At 31.6% G+C, this 16,805-nt stretch overlaps 3 protein-coding genes across 11 annotated transcripts; 1 reads left to right on the top strand and 2 right to left on the bottom strand.

Annotated features, from left to right (window-relative positions):
* Positions 1-11: 11 nt before the first annotated feature.
* On the bottom strand, positions 12-5,192 carry LOC126867052 (zinc finger protein 3 homolog). 5 transcript variants are annotated; one of them, XM_050621172.1, is made up of 8 exons: positions 5,049-5,192; positions 4,800-4,965; positions 4,279-4,719; positions 2,591-2,832; positions 1,992-2,504; positions 1,815-1,922; positions 1,574-1,723; positions 12-1,500 (listed from the first exon to the last, which is right to left on the bottom strand). In XM_050621172.1, exons 4-8 carry the CDS (start codon positions 2,825-2,827, stop codon positions 1,114-1,116), a joined length of 1,395 nt encoding a protein of 464 aa, XP_050477129.1. In that variant the 5' UTR covers positions 2,828-2,832; positions 4,279-4,719; positions 4,800-4,965; positions 5,049-5,192; the 3' UTR covers positions 12-1,113. The 5 variants fall into 5 exon arrangements, with proteins under 5 accessions (XP_050477129.1, XP_050477130.1, XP_050477128.1 ...); XM_050621173.1 differs by lacking the exons at positions 4,800-4,965; positions 5,049-5,192 and having other exon boundaries at positions 4,279-4,763; XM_050621171.1 differs by lacking the exons at positions 4,279-4,719; positions 4,800-4,965; positions 5,049-5,192 and adding an exon at positions 3,777-4,178.
* Positions 5,193-5,546: 354 nt separating this feature from the next.
* LOC126867041 (palmitoyltransferase app) lies at positions 5,547-12,914 on the top strand. 3 transcript variants are annotated; one of them, XM_050621144.1, is made up of 9 exons: positions 5,547-6,034; positions 6,198-6,513; positions 6,607-6,767; positions 6,901-7,059; positions 7,134-7,271; positions 7,345-7,499; positions 8,352-8,469; positions 8,545-8,657; positions 8,759-9,666. In XM_050621144.1, the coding sequence occupies exons 2-9, from the start codon at positions 6,308-6,310 to the stop codon at positions 9,578-9,580; spliced, it is 1,872 nt and encodes a 623-aa protein (XP_050477101.1). In that variant the 5' UTR covers positions 5,547-6,034; positions 6,198-6,307; the 3' UTR covers positions 9,581-9,666. The 3 variants fall into 3 exon arrangements, with proteins under 3 accessions (XP_050477101.1, XP_050477103.1, XP_050477104.1); XM_050621146.1 differs by having other exon boundaries at positions 5,547-5,846; XM_050621147.1 differs by adding an exon at positions 11,053-12,914 and having other exon boundaries at positions 5,558-6,513; positions 8,759-8,861.
* LOC126867049 (protein odr-4 homolog) lies at positions 12,802-16,668 on the bottom strand. 3 transcript variants are annotated; one of them, XM_050621163.1, is made up of 8 exons: positions 16,299-16,668; positions 15,109-15,218; positions 14,663-14,845; positions 14,368-14,570; positions 13,947-14,298; positions 13,664-13,877; positions 13,415-13,597; positions 12,802-13,333 (listed from the first exon to the last, which is right to left on the bottom strand). In XM_050621163.1, the coding sequence occupies exons 1-8, from the start codon at positions 16,333-16,335 to the stop codon at positions 13,176-13,178; spliced, it is 1,440 nt and encodes a 479-aa protein (XP_050477120.1). In that variant the 5' UTR covers positions 16,336-16,668; the 3' UTR covers positions 12,802-13,175. The 3 variants fall into 3 exon arrangements, with proteins under 3 accessions (XP_050477120.1, XP_050477121.1, XP_050477122.1); XM_050621164.1 differs by lacking the exon at positions 16,299-16,668 and adding an exon at positions 15,296-16,268; XM_050621165.1 differs by lacking the exon at positions 16,299-16,668 and having other exon boundaries at positions 15,001-15,149.
* Positions 16,669-16,805: the final 137 nt, after the last annotated feature.

The following is a 16,805-nucleotide window of genomic DNA, read 5'->3' on the forward strand; positions in this document are numbered from 1 at the left end:
ATAATTAAAAATACTTTGAAGGTCATATATTTAAATTTTACATTTAAAAGTCATTTGGCTCGTCACAGTGTTAGCGTAACGTGGAATTGACACTTAGATTCATAATAGAGTGACACGATCATGATTAACATGGTAATGTGGTGTCATTCTTATAAGATTCATATTGTTACCGTTTGATAAACTGTGACAATATTTTGATAATATTGCGTTTTTTACATGTAAGAAGAACTCAATATATTTCCAAAACATTTGATGAATTTTGAATTATGTGTTACTTCTTATATCCTAGCCTAATTAAAGTTCAAATTTTTCACTTATTTTTAATTATCTTATTTCTTATACCTTTTGTGTATAAGCTAGTTTAATATAAAAATACATGATTAGTTTACGAGCTGAGGGAATAAGTGGGCTACCGTGGATGGAATAGCCTAGAAGTATACAGTTAAATCTTACATAATTTGGATCTCGTATAGTTACTAAATAATTATATATTAATCAATAGATGTTGATTTATACTATAAATTATTTCACACGCACATACTGCGAAGACTTGTATATCGTTAATCCTTATTTTTACGCATTTAAATGAAACTTTTAATCAAAATAAATATTTTTCACATCCTGTTCTATGTTCAAGAAATGAATTTAAGTAGCAACGAAACATGACACTTTGGCAATAGTAATCAGCCTCTTTGGTTTTAAAGCCCTGGTATTGCTTTTGTGTTTTTAACATAATAGTTTCGCACTTAAAATTAAAGCCATTATTTTTGTACATAATAAAACGATCAAGACGCATTCACATTAGTAAATTACACTCACGTACAATTATTGAATTTAATGGAAAAAGAGAATACTGAAGTTATTTATCTAAATTGTAATAAAACTAATCAAGCTGTTAATATCTGCTCATTTTCAAAGAAGATGCCACGCGCATCGTAACATTTAATTATTTGGACCAATTTGACATGCTTATGCGAGATTATCCATGCATATACTGTTCTTTCAGTCTATAAATATAATTTTAAAAAGTATGAGATGTCACGTGACATTTACTCTATGAATGAAGTATCAACAAATAAAAGAACATGTACAATTGAAAAATTATGTAAGGGCTTAAGCATTCGTGTTGCCATTACTCCCATATAAGCTGGGATGTACATACTTGTCATGCAATGTCCTTAAATGCCTTAGTAAATTACTTTTTACGTTAAAGCCTTTTTGACAATAGGAACAAAGAAAAGGCTTTTCCCCTGTATGCGTTCTTTGGTGAATTACCATGGATGCATGGCTTGGAAATTCTTTTTTACAAATGTTGCACAATTTTTGATGACTTTGAAGCTTTCTTTGTTTAGGAGGCGCCGAGTTATTCATCACAGCTAACTGCTCTTCTGTATGTTCTGTCTGTATATGGCGTACCCATTCTTGAGGCGTTATGTACATGTCACCACAAAGATCACATTTTAAAGGTGGAAAATCCTTGCTGTCGTCATCCACTTCGCCCTGTAAAAATAATGCATACAATGATAATTTCATTCAACATCCAAGATATTAAGCGATATTTTGTTGTTCTTACCTTTCTCCTTCTTCTCCTACCTTCGGCTATATCAGCGTGTGTCAATTCAATGTGTCTTACCCAATCCGATGGCTGATGAAATGTTTGACTGCACATGTCGCATGTTAGCGGGGTGTATTCTTCCTCCTCATCTGCGCTATGTACGATTTCCTATAATGATTTATATTATATAATTTTTTTTACTAAAGGAAACTTTTTACACACCTTTTATTCAAGAGAATGTTTTCAAAATACTACGTACCGGTTTTATATCGATCTCATGATCTATCGTTAATGAATCCGATGGATCATCCATAGCTTCTTCCCAAATTGGTTCATCTTTCACTAAAAGATCCAAGTTCAATTCGGTCTAAAACATGCGATAAAATAAAAATATTTTATTCGATATGATAAATTCTATTAGATGATATCATCTTACGTTTTCACCATCTTCGCTTTTAGATTTGTTAGATTCCACATCGCTGTTAGTAATTCTTCTTTTTTTCCCATTGGTCTCCAGATTTTCGTTATTCTTACTCTGTTCGATATTCTTATTTTCCTCCAAAACTTTCGATTCTGGTTCGCTAATCTTCTCCTCGATTTTCTCAGTACTCTTTCTCTCTGAGGTAGGTTTCTGAACGTCATTTTGCATTGGCGTAGTCTGTTGCGCATTTTCGACAATTTTCTCTGTACTTGGTTGAACCAATTTGATTTTTTGAATTTGACCGGTTAAAGGTGGCTGCTCCCGTTTGTCTCGATCCACCTTCTGGCTATTCGATTGTACATTCTCCTTTTTACTTCCGCTATTGGATCTCCATAAACCGCGTACACGCAGTATATCACCTGCTTTTAATACACCTTCTAATTGATCATTTGTCACGGTAGCTTCACCGCTGTACATGTATTGAATCAGAATTTTTAATGTGCGATATCCAATTTCTGTTGGTAATACCTGCAGTATAATGTTACATTATTGACTTATCTCCTATGATTTATATATTAACAGATCAGTAATGGAATGAGGAAAGATATACGAACCACAATTATTGGAGCGTTCGTATTTGCACCAAAATGACATGTTTGAAAAATGTGACTGAGATACGACGAACAAGCGGCAAGGACAAATCGATGAGCCGCCACGTGCCGGCCACAGGACGTTGCTAACAAGACATCTGCGAAGGATTCTGAATGGAGTAACGTCGCGACAGAGCTGTGCAGATGCGCGCCATAACTGTGCCATTTAAGTTGATAATTCTCCGAAGGAACGATGGCCATGTTTTCTGTATCATTAACAAACAGAAAAAAAAAACATTCTGTTACAGATTTTGTTAGTGAACGATACCTATGTAGTAATACATATATTCCATTGTTGTATTTATTAAGCCTGTTGCGTCGACCGCGTTTCGTTTATATTCGTATAATTCTTGTATCGTGCATTTCTACAAAAGGAATTTATAAAATAATACACAATAAAAGATTGATAGACATTTGAAAATACAAAAAGATAACGATCTGTTTCAACGGAACTTAATAATTCTAATAATCTCGCAAAAGTACTATTGGATACTAAGAAAAATAGTATCTCGTATATTATTGTTCCTTTAATATTTGCATACCGTTTCAATAGTAAACAAATAATCGTCATTTCATGATGACTATTATCGATTATCTGATTACTAATATTATATTTGAATATAATTGTCGAAGACACTTCGATTGCAAATTTCTTTTCTTTTAATCGAACTCGGATCGCGGCGTCGAATGTTTTCCAATATATACGTTTCCGTTACTAAAATCACAGAAAAAAACATCACGAGGAAAATTCCTTTGATTACTTATGATGCAGGTTGGCTCGATTTCAATACAATATTAAACAGATTCGAACGGAAAACGGAGCATAGATGATAATGAAATAATTACGCACTCTCTTCGGCACCCCACATTCACACCCTTATCTGAATCCTCGTTAACGTTCGTTCAACGATCGTGTGCACGTTGTACATAATGTCTTTGGAAAAAATAATCTTACGCGGGACGAAACGTCGTTGTCGCACTCGAAAATCAACGATCTTAGATCGTTTCCATAGCGAGGATCATTGATTGCTCAGCGCGTAAACGGTTGCATGATATTGCCGCTCGTCGCACGAACGTCGAACCACAAAGAACTAAAAATCTCGGCTGCGAAACGTTTTACAGCGCGTCGTTACGTTGTCAACGTGGTTACCTGACGACATCGCCCAGAACTTCGCAACGCGTCACTCGGCTTCACCTCTCTCCCGTTTTTCTTATTTTAATTGTAACACGGTAATCCTCGAGATCTGCGGCACCACACAGTGTATCTCGCACGCGTCGTTGGTGTTTTGAAAGGCGCTTCGCGCGGATACGGGACACGGGGCAGATATGAGCATCGAACCGCCGCGTAGGGGCCTAAAAATCGATATTTCGGTCTTTGCTCCATCCTCTCCGGCGGTGCAGCCGTGCTCGCTTTCGCGGCTAGGTAGGGTGCCCCCTGTTCATCATCGATTTTCCCGGCTACCAATCGCACGCATCCATTTATCGCATCGATCGCCCGAGCTGATTTCAGCGTTTGCGTCCGTCCGTCCATCCGCCCGCTCCACGATTCAGACCCGTGCACCCCGCCGCACCCGACCCCTTTCCCCACACCCTGCTCCATATCCTATCCTCTGTTCAACCTCCCACCCTGAAACCACCTCGTCAGCTACTACCTTAAGCCGTATAGACGCGACTAAACGCGACCCTTCACGATCCTTTTCGTCAGCGACGCCGGATACCACGATATCACTTGGCTTGCTTCATCCACGACGCCCCAATGTTGACTCCATTGCCTGTTGATATCCCTCTATCCTTCACGTCACTTCTTGCCACTCGATCCTTTTATTATATTCGGTTAATGCTTAATGCTGCGTTGCAACTCAGAGTGCACCGATCACGTTAAAAACGCAAGATCAAAAAAGTCTGTTGTCGCCCCTAGCGATGCGTTGTATATTGATTTTTTCAAATTTGCGTAATGATTTTACGACGCGGCGATAAAACTCTAGAGTTCGGGTGAGTGTAACGTGGAACTAGACGAGTGCAATTTTTGTTATTGCTGAATTCGTTCAATGCAAAAACATATCTTCGTTTGTTGAGTTAGATGACCTTTTTTTCTACAAAAAATTTAAATTCAGATGGGGTTCTTGCTCGGATGCGATAGTAAGAGACATATACGTTATTAAACGGAGCTTACCTATTGTACACTATGTTATTATATTGTTTAACGATCGATTTTTCTTAAAAACGTAGGTTGTTATTCAATACTATAGTAATGTAAATATTACCGAATAAAATGCAGCGATGTTCGCTCGAATCTCTTTGTAAATAGTTCATTAACCTGAAATGCTGGATCTATAGATCTATGAGGCAATATTCCGGGGTTAGTTTATATATATATGCAGTAAAATTTTTAGAATCGCTGCTGCTTTGTTGCTAAACATACCTGAAGATGGCGTTCACAGTAAGATTCTTCGATTTTCAAGATTCCGTTTGAAAGTGTGCATGTATATGTGACAACGTACTGCATTGCGTCGACGACCCATTTTGCAGTAGGAGCGATAAGTTACACACCTTCCTACCATTAAATAATCAATCCCATAGTTCGAACTACAGTTCTCTATGCGCATAATCAATTTACGTGTACATGGTTATTTCTTCGGTGTATTTCAATCACCATTAGAAACTTATATTATTAGAGTCAAAAATTTATTTTGTATTATTTTCTAGAAGATCTATTCCTTCGTACAAACTCTGGTAGTAATATGTAGAGTGTTCGAAGTGGTATTGCGATTTTTATGCGTTCTCGCGCTTTCAAAATCGCGATTTTCTTTTATTATCGATTTCTCGCTAAAAGCGTTGCACTTGAAATCGAAATCGGTTTCTGTACTAGGTCACGTGGCAATAAGATCACGTGGCGCTTCTGCATACTCCGTTAGAGGGAAGCACAGATGATCTCGAGTAAGCACGACGGCCAACAATCCTTTCCTGTAAATACATACATACGTTATTGTCATCAAAGTGAGGTCGATTAACTAAAACAATGCCACGGCTTCCAAAAATGTAATGCTCGTCGTGGCATTAAAGGCTATATGGAGAGTGCACAAGTGTTTATATGTCACAGTCAGAAGTGACCTAGTTTACAAATGAATTTTCGCTTCTGAATTTTCTTTGGCTATGACCCTGCAGTGAGTGTTCTTGAAGTCGGTGGTCTCCGTGAGACAGTAGCGATACTGTCTCGAAAGTGAGTTCATGGCTGTTTATAGAATGCGGAAGAAAGTAAACGATACCGTTTAATCTGTTTAGAACGAGAATTTTTATGAAATATGAATGTCATTGTGTTTTCTGCGAATGAAACAATTAGGTTACGTTGACAAGAAACACGGTCCTTTACAAGTACTAAACAGCATTATAGCATTTTGTATGTCTATGGTAGGGGTTTTGAGATGTTTTATTTATACAAAATAACAATGTGCGTGAAAGCGCACAACATTGATGTTTTAAACTTACACATTTGTGAATAATCTTTATAAAGATTAGATAAAATCAAAAAATCCATATGAATCCGTGCAGTTATCTATAAAATGTGTTACAGTTCATTGAGAAACAGCAGTAGATCAAGATGAAATATGATTGTTCGAACACTCATGTGATAATATTAAATAACCACTACACAATCCTAATGAATTATCTCTTACAAATTGGATGTTACATATTTGTACATACGAGGAGTGCATGAAGCAATTTGCTTACATTTACAAAATGCCGCATATAACACGAAAATGGGAACTTTTCCCAGGCAGAAATCGATTTTGCTGTGATGGCAGAGTAATGATGGCACCACAAACTGGAGTATTTTATGTGACTGTGTGCCTCATTGCTGGAACAAGTGGATTATTTTTTGCTTTTGAGTAAGATTATTATTTTTAAAGTAGAAATCACATATAAAACGAAATCATATATATCAAAAAATTGTTCTAACAGTTTTATGTATTTTTTTCTAGTTGTCCATTCTTAGCAGTTCATATAACACCTGCTATACCAGTTATTGGTGGTCTGTTATTTATTTTTGTAATGTCTGCTTTGTTTAGAACAAGCTTTAGTGATCCTGGAGTTATTCCAAGAGCAACACTCGATGAAGCTGCCTATATTGAAAAACAAATTGGTACACACAAATATATTTCTTAGAAATAATTTTGATTAGTTTTATGTTTTAATATATTGTAAAGTTATATTCAAGTTTACATTGATTAATTTTATTACAATTAAAAAATTTGTCTTTTACATATTGGGTAAAGAGGTACCAAACAATGGTAATTCTAAAATGTACAGACCACCACCTCGAACAAAAGAAGTATTAGTCAAAGGGCAACCAGTAAAGTTGAAATATTGTTTTACTTGTAAAATATTCAGACCACCAAGAGCTTCACATTGCAGCTTATGTGACAATTGTGTAGGTATGTATACTTATCATGATTTATTATAAAAATTACTTTTATGAGAATCTAGAAATATGTAATTATATTTTTAGAGAGGTTTGATCATCATTGTCCATGGGTGGGGAATTGTGTTGGCAGAAGAAATTACAGATATTTTTATGCCTTTATTGTGTCCTTGGCATTTCTTTGTGTTTTTATATTTGTATGTGCTGTTACACATTTAGTAATGCGTAAGTGTATTAATTAAAGCAAATGAAAGATAAAAAAATTAGATGGTTTAATTTTTTATTTATTTAATTATAGTCACAAAAGACGTTAGACCATTTTTAGACGCAGTAAGGATATCTCCTGGAAGTGTTGTTGTAGCAGTTATATGTTTTTTCTCTGTATGGAGTATTCTCGGTCTTGCTGGTTTTCATACATATTTAACTACTAGCAATCAGACAACTAACGAGGATGTAAGCATTATTAATTTTAGCCAGTTAGCTGCGGAATTTAGTTTTAGAAATCTCTCATGGGATAGATAAATAAAATCAAGCGATGACGAGTATACACATCAAACGCAGGGCAGATGCTCCTAAAAATATTTCAAAAAAGAAAAATTAAAGAAGAATATAAGAAATTCAGTTGGTCTTCCTATTGTGGTACTTTTCGAAATATCACACAAAGTAGCACTTTACAAATCGAACGCCAGTACCATGACACGTTACGAATTCCATTTTTTGAACAGATGGCAGGTCTTTGAAGTGGATTTACTTTTGGTGATATAACTGGTAAAAATTAGGGAAATGTTTTTTGATGAGACGTGTAGGTTTTACAGTTCAACTCGTAGTTGGTCGACCAAGTTTCAAAGTTTGTGTTTGTTGAATTGCATGTTCTTCAATAATTTGTTCAACACATTTGATTAAAAATTTAATTGACTTAGTTTGGGGTTGTTTTTTTTATATAATACGTCTAAATAAAAAAGCACATAACGTCTATAAGATAGAGAAATATCTTCCTTAGTATTTCTATTACATAATATACAATTCGGGAATAACCGATATACCAAAGAAAATAATCTAATTTTTCTGCAATACTGGCAATATAAAGTAAACATACCACTAAATGACATTTTTATTTCTTCTCACTAAAATTTGGAGTTTTTATAGTAAATGGTAATTTTTTATTTTACACGACGAGTATACACTAAACGCACCGAAGTAAAGTTTTTGTTTGACATGTATACACGTCAAGCGCTGTTAACTGGTTAATAAATATGTATTTGAAATTATTAAATAATTTTAAAATAATTTGAATCATTTTTATAGATAAAGGGGTCATTTTCAATTAAAACAGGACAAGAAAGTTTTAATTTATATAGCCAAGGAAATATATGTGGAAATTGTTTTTATGTATTATGTGGACCAGCACCACCTAGTTTAATTGGTAATTCACTTTTAAATTCGTAGTATTCCCATCTTAATTTTTGGAGATGTTATTTACCTATATCGATTTTTATAGATCGAAGAGGTATAGTAACTCCCGAATATCGTGCAGAGCAAGAAAGAGTTGGTGGTGACAGTGTAATTACTAATAATAAAACATATGGTACAGTGAAAATCGTACAACCACAGGTATTGAAATATTTATTAATTTCCTTGTATTTTATATATACATATCGTGTTGTATAATATATTATTATTTATATATCGTTTTTCTTTTCTTATCATTGCAGTCTAATGGTACAGCTGTTCAAACAAATCCCAGCCCAGATCTCACAGGTTCCATGAACAATCTTGTTTCTGGTCAGCATTCACCACAAATTGAATCGATAAACGGTGAGTTAAGCCTTTTAAGGCATACCGCTCATTATCCCGAAGATCTTCCAAAATATCCACGTCGATATATTAATGACATTTATGCTCCGGCATATCCTCGGCAACATTGTTTTCAGGAACCTATGAAACATGTAAAGTATGATACAGAAATAACAAACCCAGATTTTCAAAAATATCCATGTAGGCGTGAGGAAAATTTACATAAATATTCTCATAGGTGTAGGGAAGAGTATCATAGATGTTCAGATAATAATTTGATATACGATCAATGTGTCGGTGATCAAAAATATAGTATTGATCTTCAAAAATATCTACAAAGATATTCTGAGGATCCTATACGATATAAAATTGATGACAAAACCATTTACACTGATCTCCAGAAATTTCCACAATGCTATTCTGAAGATCCAATACGAATTTCTCAATCTCAGCATACTCTCAAGTATAATAACTTGAGATGCACTGTTCACGGTTTAAAATATCCAATATCAAAGAACCTCTTGCCAACTGTTGTAATGTCACGAATATTAGGGGCAGGAGGAATGCCAATTATTGGTCAAAATGCAATAGGACTTGCAGTTAACAGATTTGGTTCAGGACCTTTAAATAATACTTTTTCTTATGTAGAAAATTCTTTATGTCCAAATGATAGCACTGAAGAAGATCTTTTAAATCAGAGATTTATCATGAGCTCAATAAGCGATAATGATGATATTTAATGTTCTTTATAAGATAATTTTCTTTCTTTATGTTTCTTAAATAATATTACTCCATCTATTGAAGAAAATTAAATGGCTATAATATACTTGTTAACAAATTTTTTAGTATATTAGAATCAAAATAATATAAGTTCTAATTCTATCCTTTATTATTAGCAAAAGCTTATATAAATGAAGTTTTGATGTATATATAAATATTAGTGAAAGTAATAATATCTAAAATGACATTTATAATAATAACAAAGGTAATCATTATTATGATGATTGTTCATGTTTTCTCATATTATAACATATATAGATCTTTATAAACAAAGAACATTCTAGTTGAATTTGATTGTTAACAACAGAGATTTATTTATTTTTTGACTGTTCAATTTGGTATTGGACATATAGATATTTTTTTTAAAAAAAGAGAAAGAAGAAATTAATATTCTTGTTATAATGTTATATATCCTGACTGAAAATGGGACTGAAATATTAGTTTCATTACAACTTTTAATACTTTATAATGATATACTTTTTAAAAATACGCGGATAATTAAAATTATTTGTTTTTACATTATAGAGTATATTATAAACAAATGGTATATGATATATTTAATTCAAAGTCAATTTTACAATGTTAATCTTTAACGTCAAACAAAGATTAATTTGAATATACATATTTGAACCATCATCAAGTATATAAGATAAATTTAAGTTTTTTACCGTTTAGCCGCACTTTTTACATGATTCAATAAATTGTATTTCTTTGTTGTTTAAAAATTACGTCCTGTTATCGAGGGCTCAGAGCATACCGTTTGGTAAGTTAATTTTGCTTTATTCCACTCGTCATTGTGTGTATGTTTAATATGAATGAATTGATATTTATTAATAGTTGTTAATAAACACTTTAAACACAATATATACGCCCCATATTATTGGAGACTAATTTCAAAATGTTATATCAATTTAAGGGTTTATGGATTGTGACTAATTAATTAGTTCTTATTACGGGCACTGGGATTGTGAAAATACAATATGTATATAAGTATATGTATAAATAAATATGCACACAGTTTCACATATATAAGGGATATTTTATAGATTTATGTTCATATGTGTAATATCAAAATTGTTGTATATTATACAGCAATGATCATGTAAGTTATTTATTACTATGATTTTTGGTTTTAATCAATATGTACACATAGGAAAAACATTAATATGTCACCTTACTGCCTGGGATATTTTCTTTATTGCAGTTTAGTTTTTATTTATCTTATTCATTTATGCAGCAAAATTACACAGTACCGCACTTTTGCAATGAGTTGCATTATATAATTTATGTTGCTAATGAGCGTTTATAACAGCTTATTATTGGATTTCAATGGCAATTATTGAAATTCTAATATTTTTTGTATATTGTATATGACCTGTATATATATTTAAATAATTTTGTACATTTTATTGTTATTAACATTTGTTTTTAGGTAGTACTACAAACAGCGTGAGTCAACTTGTTACCAATGAAGTACCACTAGCATCACTTAATATAGCTCCAATTGATATCGATGAAATCGCTCCGCTGCCTTCCCGTCAAAGTGTTGTGGTTTCATCCACGTTAGATACGTCCTCTATACCTTCGGTAACTGTAACAACACCTTTGTCTGCATCTAGACTTAGATTGTTACAAGATACTACCATGATAGAGTCTGCTTTAGACTTAGATTCGCTGGAAGACGCAAGCGTCGGTAGAGGCAGTCAGGCAGGACTTATAAAAATGGGAGCAGTATAAATAACTGAATCTATTTTATCTAGTTAGATTTTATCTAGTTAGATTATAGATTAAGTTTTTATCTAGTTGGATCATAGACTTTTAAAATTTTCGACGCTTATCGAAGAATAGTGCAGGTCGAAGTTTACCTTTTTCATATTGTACCTGTACGTGTATGTACATTAAATTTTACAAATTTAATAATTATTGTATAGCTTACAATATGTAGATGCACAAAATCCATGCAAGAGTAAAAGAGTAGAATTATTATTTGGTTTATGACGAATTTATTTAAATTTTAATTAATTTAATAAAGGGATAGCTTCCTGATGTAATATGTCTGTTTTTGATCTGCACTATTTATTCATTACATTTAGCATTGTTAACTTCATTCCAGCCATTTACATCTTTCTTTTTTCATTATATGAAATTAGTAAATGAAAATATTCCCTACCTACAATATATGTATATCTATATATAAAATGTGGTGATTTAACATATTATGATACTCTTACTGTTATACATAAGCAGATGATATGTGAGTTAAGGAAAATGTACTGCTTAATTATGTCTTAACATAAATTTATATCTATTTTTCTGTTAATATAAACTCCAACTTCTTATTTTTGTCATGCACTGTATTGGAGTAACAAATTTCATTTTTAACTGCAGTAATATGTACATTTTGAAATCTTCACCAAATAAAAATTTATCATTAAATATAGAATTGAAAACAGTGAGAAAAAGTGTGGTAGTTAATATGTGTGCAAATTGTATTATTAGAAAATGTTTATATGCATTTAAACGAATACTACTAAAAATCAGAAAAACTACAATTCTTAAAAATTTTAATCTTAATTTTATTACAAACTAACTGCTACTAAAAGTATAAAGTATTATTTAATTTTACTTTTCTATATTGGTAAACTTTATCATAATTATCCCTTTTATTCAATTTGCTATGTACAGTGTAAAGAGAATTTTGTAAATATAGGAATTTTCAAATATATTAGCATAGTTTTGCAAGCATTTGAACAATTTGTTATAAAGCAAAGTGAATTGTACCAAGCATTTTCAAAATAGGAATATCACTGCCTCATTTATAAATAATTTATGCGTTGCCATTGCATGTCATTATTTAATTTGATGTAATCAGAAAATAGAAATTATTTATACAATGAATTAATGAAAAAAGAAACGATTTTACTAGTTGTCATTTTATCTTATACTGATTGCCATTATATTGATTTTGAGAGTATCTTTTTTGTACATATATGCGTGTATAATATCATATGTATATACTGTGTAGATGTTATTATGATAAGATGATGTACTATAAGTTAAAAATATACCAGTATGTTATATCATATTAAACCTACTTCAAAATTCTTTAGCAGGTATAAGATGATGATGCACATAGATAATGATTAGTACTCCTCAAAGTGCAGAAATTAAATACTACAGATAATAGGTAAAAGTATCTTTATTCAGTTGTTTTACATCAATTGTATGTATATCTTTACAAAAATATTTAATTATGACACAAAATATTGGAATAAAATTATTGATACAGTGTTATTTTTTGTAGATATTTTCAATTATACATAACTTATAATGTAGGTTAATAATTTAATACTTTTACACAATAATTTGCAGACAATGCGACCGATTGAAGTTTATATGCATAAATATATCATCATCATGTTAAAGCAAGTGCTGTTTTTATTTATTATCGTTTTCTTTTGTACTCCCAACATCACGATGATTTGTGTTAAAAAAATGTACATATATTATATTTTACATATTATAGTAAAATATAAATTCGTTCTTTTATAAATATTAATAAAGCTTTTGTATTATGATAGCAAAAATTACGATTAAAACTGCAATACTGAAACTTACAATGTATATTTTTGTTTGATAGTTTCCAGATGAATCTATATTAAGATCAACAGTTTTCACATCAATTTTATTTTGAGAATAGAATTCTGTAGGATCTGTTAAAAAAAAATTTTATGTTAGTACACATACATATATATAAATACATATAATCTTTCAATCAAGCATGTAATACTTACCAGCTTCAAATTCAATGTCTTTTTGAACATTACTTTCCTGAACCTCTAAGTCTAGGAGTTCTTGCAACGATAAAAGAGCTTCTTGAGGTCCCTCACCAGGAAATAGGTAATCTGACAATGTTACTTTACTTTCAGGCAATGCTATTAATACTCTTCTTGGAGGTTCGTGTAATGTTATATTTTCTGAGAAAGTAATGAAATGAACAATTTTGTATAACTATTTAATTTCTTATATGGTGAAATAGATACCTTCTGGAGATCCATTTTCTTCTTCAATCAAACTATCCCAATGCATTTCTAATCTACTTGCTAATGACCTTATTATGTCTTGCTTTATTGCAGCATTAGCTTCTTCGACATTTGCTTTTTGATGGACGAAAGTTCTACTTACTAATTGTCCAATCAAACGTATAGATGCATTGCATGGTGTTATCCTCACATCTGAGTTAAGATTCTTTTCATGCTAATAATTCACAAGATAAACTGTTATATTTATTTATATTACTATATATTATTAAAGACAAGTACTTACACATGGAATATATAAATTAATTTGAATTGATCGGTCATTATTATTTTTTTCATTATTTCTACAATTTCTTTCATCTTTCTTGTTTTTACTAATTAGCTCTAATCTATCATCTGGGGATCGAACTTCTCCTTCAATTACAATAAGGGAAGATTCAATGATATCTGACACACTCTTTAAAATATCTTGTAGTTGTTTTTTAAGAGTTTCTGGATCTTTATTAGCAGCAATGAGAAATAGACGATCAAAATCAATAAGTGCCTCAAGTTGATGCCAGTTGGTTGCTTTAGCTTGAAATTTCCAATCTACTGGTTTTAATATTTCATTACGGATTTCTATAGATTTACAAGTGTATCTAAAAAAAATAATAGAAAGTTAAATAATGATGAAAAGTAATTGTTAAATATATTACAATATATCATACTTTTGTGTAACACTATTTAAATATAAGATAAGATGTTCTTCATTATTATCCCCACATAAATATTTATTACATGATAAATTTTTTTGCATTGTTGTAAGGACAGATTTTAGTTTTTGTACATTATTATTATTATGTGAAATATCCTCTGGACCAACAATAAACGTTCCAAGGACACGCATTCCACCAGGTAACATTCTAGTAACCTGTAAACAACAATATTAAAGATCCTTTCTTTTTATGATTCTATATTTTAATTACATTTATTTGATATATTTAAAATGAAAAAAATACATACATGTTTAGCATGATCTGCAACCCAACTCTCTGGTATATCTTTTACTGCTTTAATGTGGTTTTCAGTAGCAGTATTTTGTTCAGATTTTGTTGTGGAACTAAGCAATGTTTCTTCCACTACGTTTTTACCAAGGGGTGGTGGTGTCTTTGCTAAGTGCACAATATAATCTTTTTGACCAGCACTCTGTAATATCAATCATAATTTATGTTGGATGATATAAAATGAAATCATTGAAACTTTAACAATATTCCAACCTTTCATCTAAAGCAACAATTCTAAAATGAACATAAGTTAAATAAAATAGTATGTATTTCGACAAAAATTCTATAAAAATGTACCATTTATATTTATTGAAATGATTTAAGAGTGTCTGTTAAGAAGTACATATGTCAGGACAAGTGACAAGAGCAGAGATGACGTGAAATTGGAACATACAAAAATCGAACCTGTCCCACAATTAGTCCTATCGTGTATTCATCTGGTTTTGCTAGTGACGTCAAATAATTATGAAGACGTTGTTCTGCATATACAGTTCGGCCCATTGCTTTTGATGTTTCTGTAAACACGTAAATTGTATCACAGCCTACTATGTTAACGTTACCAGTGTTATCACTGGTTGTACAGCGTACAAACCATTGACTAAGAATAGGATAGACTATGCATGCAATTCAAAAGAGTGTTCCACAGGCCCTGGTTCGAGCTACACAAGCTACGTAGCCTCTCATGGCATTTTATTATCACATGCGACATTATCGGTTCAGTATAGAATAAGATACCAACGCTACTGAAATGGTAAGAATTATAATTAATGATATTATAGGGTGGAGAGGTAGGAGAAGAAGAGGAAAATGAATTATTTGTTAATAAACCAATGTTGGAATATACAAGAGTACTGTTAAGATTCTCTGATAATGAGGATTCGGTAAAATGGCTAACGATTGAACGGTAGATAAATTGCGAAGGACAAATTGAGGAAAATCTAAGGAAAATTTTCCGAGAAATAAAATTGGGAAATAAATGTGCTCAGCTGTTGAAAGAAAATAAAGATTTGATATTTTCATTTCATCTTCACAATCTTCCTCCTGTTTTTTTGTCATTATTTCACTGGATGCCAAATGAGTGGTGTCGTCTGTATTTAATATAATTTGAAATGTTCATCTTAATATAATCCTCTTAACTTTGACAATATCAAAATTCATAGAATTAATAAATTTGCACCAGTAACGAAAGTAAGATGGATAAAAAGCATGGTTAGTTACGGGGTTACACAATTTAGCCGTTACGTCTTCATGTCTTTACATCTTACCAATAGTCAATTGTTTTTTCTATTTTTATTGTTTTTGTAAATGAACATGCATGTAAAACATATACCAGAGATACATATGTTTTATCAAAAATATTATTCACTGTTCGCCGATCTATTATTAAAACATTGATATTTAGGTTTTACCATAACAAAAACATTATCCCAACAAAAGTAAATTTAATGTTTAAATCTAAAACATTATCGTGTGTAAAAAATATATTAAAGTTACTGCACCATTCCACTGATCCGTTATCGTTTGAAAGTGAATATTCTCTTTTTTCTCTAAAAAAATATAGTAAACGATTCATTTCTCCTTCTTAGGCAACTTACCATTAATTTCATTATTGCGCGATTTTGTCATTCTCATACTTGTCTAGCTCGGATAGAGAAGTAGATATGAAGTTTTTCATAGAACTGTACAATTAAATAGGTTCTTGTTTATGCTAGTGTCCAACTAAACAGAGTAGATCCCTAACTTAAAACTTAAATATATAGGTTCTTATGTATGCTAAATTGCAATCAAATAAGGCAGATCCCTAATTTTATAGGTTCTTGTATATGCTAATGCTCGTTCCTTTTAATACTTGGCCGCATGGTGCAGCACCTGTACTGTGAAATAATTAGAACTACGTGCGTAAACACTCATTTCATCTCTGACTATATATATCGCAAATATCCGTGATAATGCGAAGAAAGTCCAAGATTGATAATTGCTTTTCTTAAACATCTAGGACAAATATTAAATAATTAATAAATTATTCTATTTTTTAATAGTTATATTTCTATATTTAGAAATGTAACTCTCGTTGTCAGGATGCATGCGTTCATGAACAATAG

Source organism: Bombus huntii, chromosome 6 (genome assembly GCF_024542735.1).
Source record: "Bombus huntii isolate Logan2020A chromosome 6, iyBomHunt1.1, whole genome shotgun sequence".
In the NCBI taxonomy this organism is placed as follows: Eukaryota; Metazoa; Arthropoda; class Insecta; order Hymenoptera; family Apidae; genus Bombus; species Bombus huntii.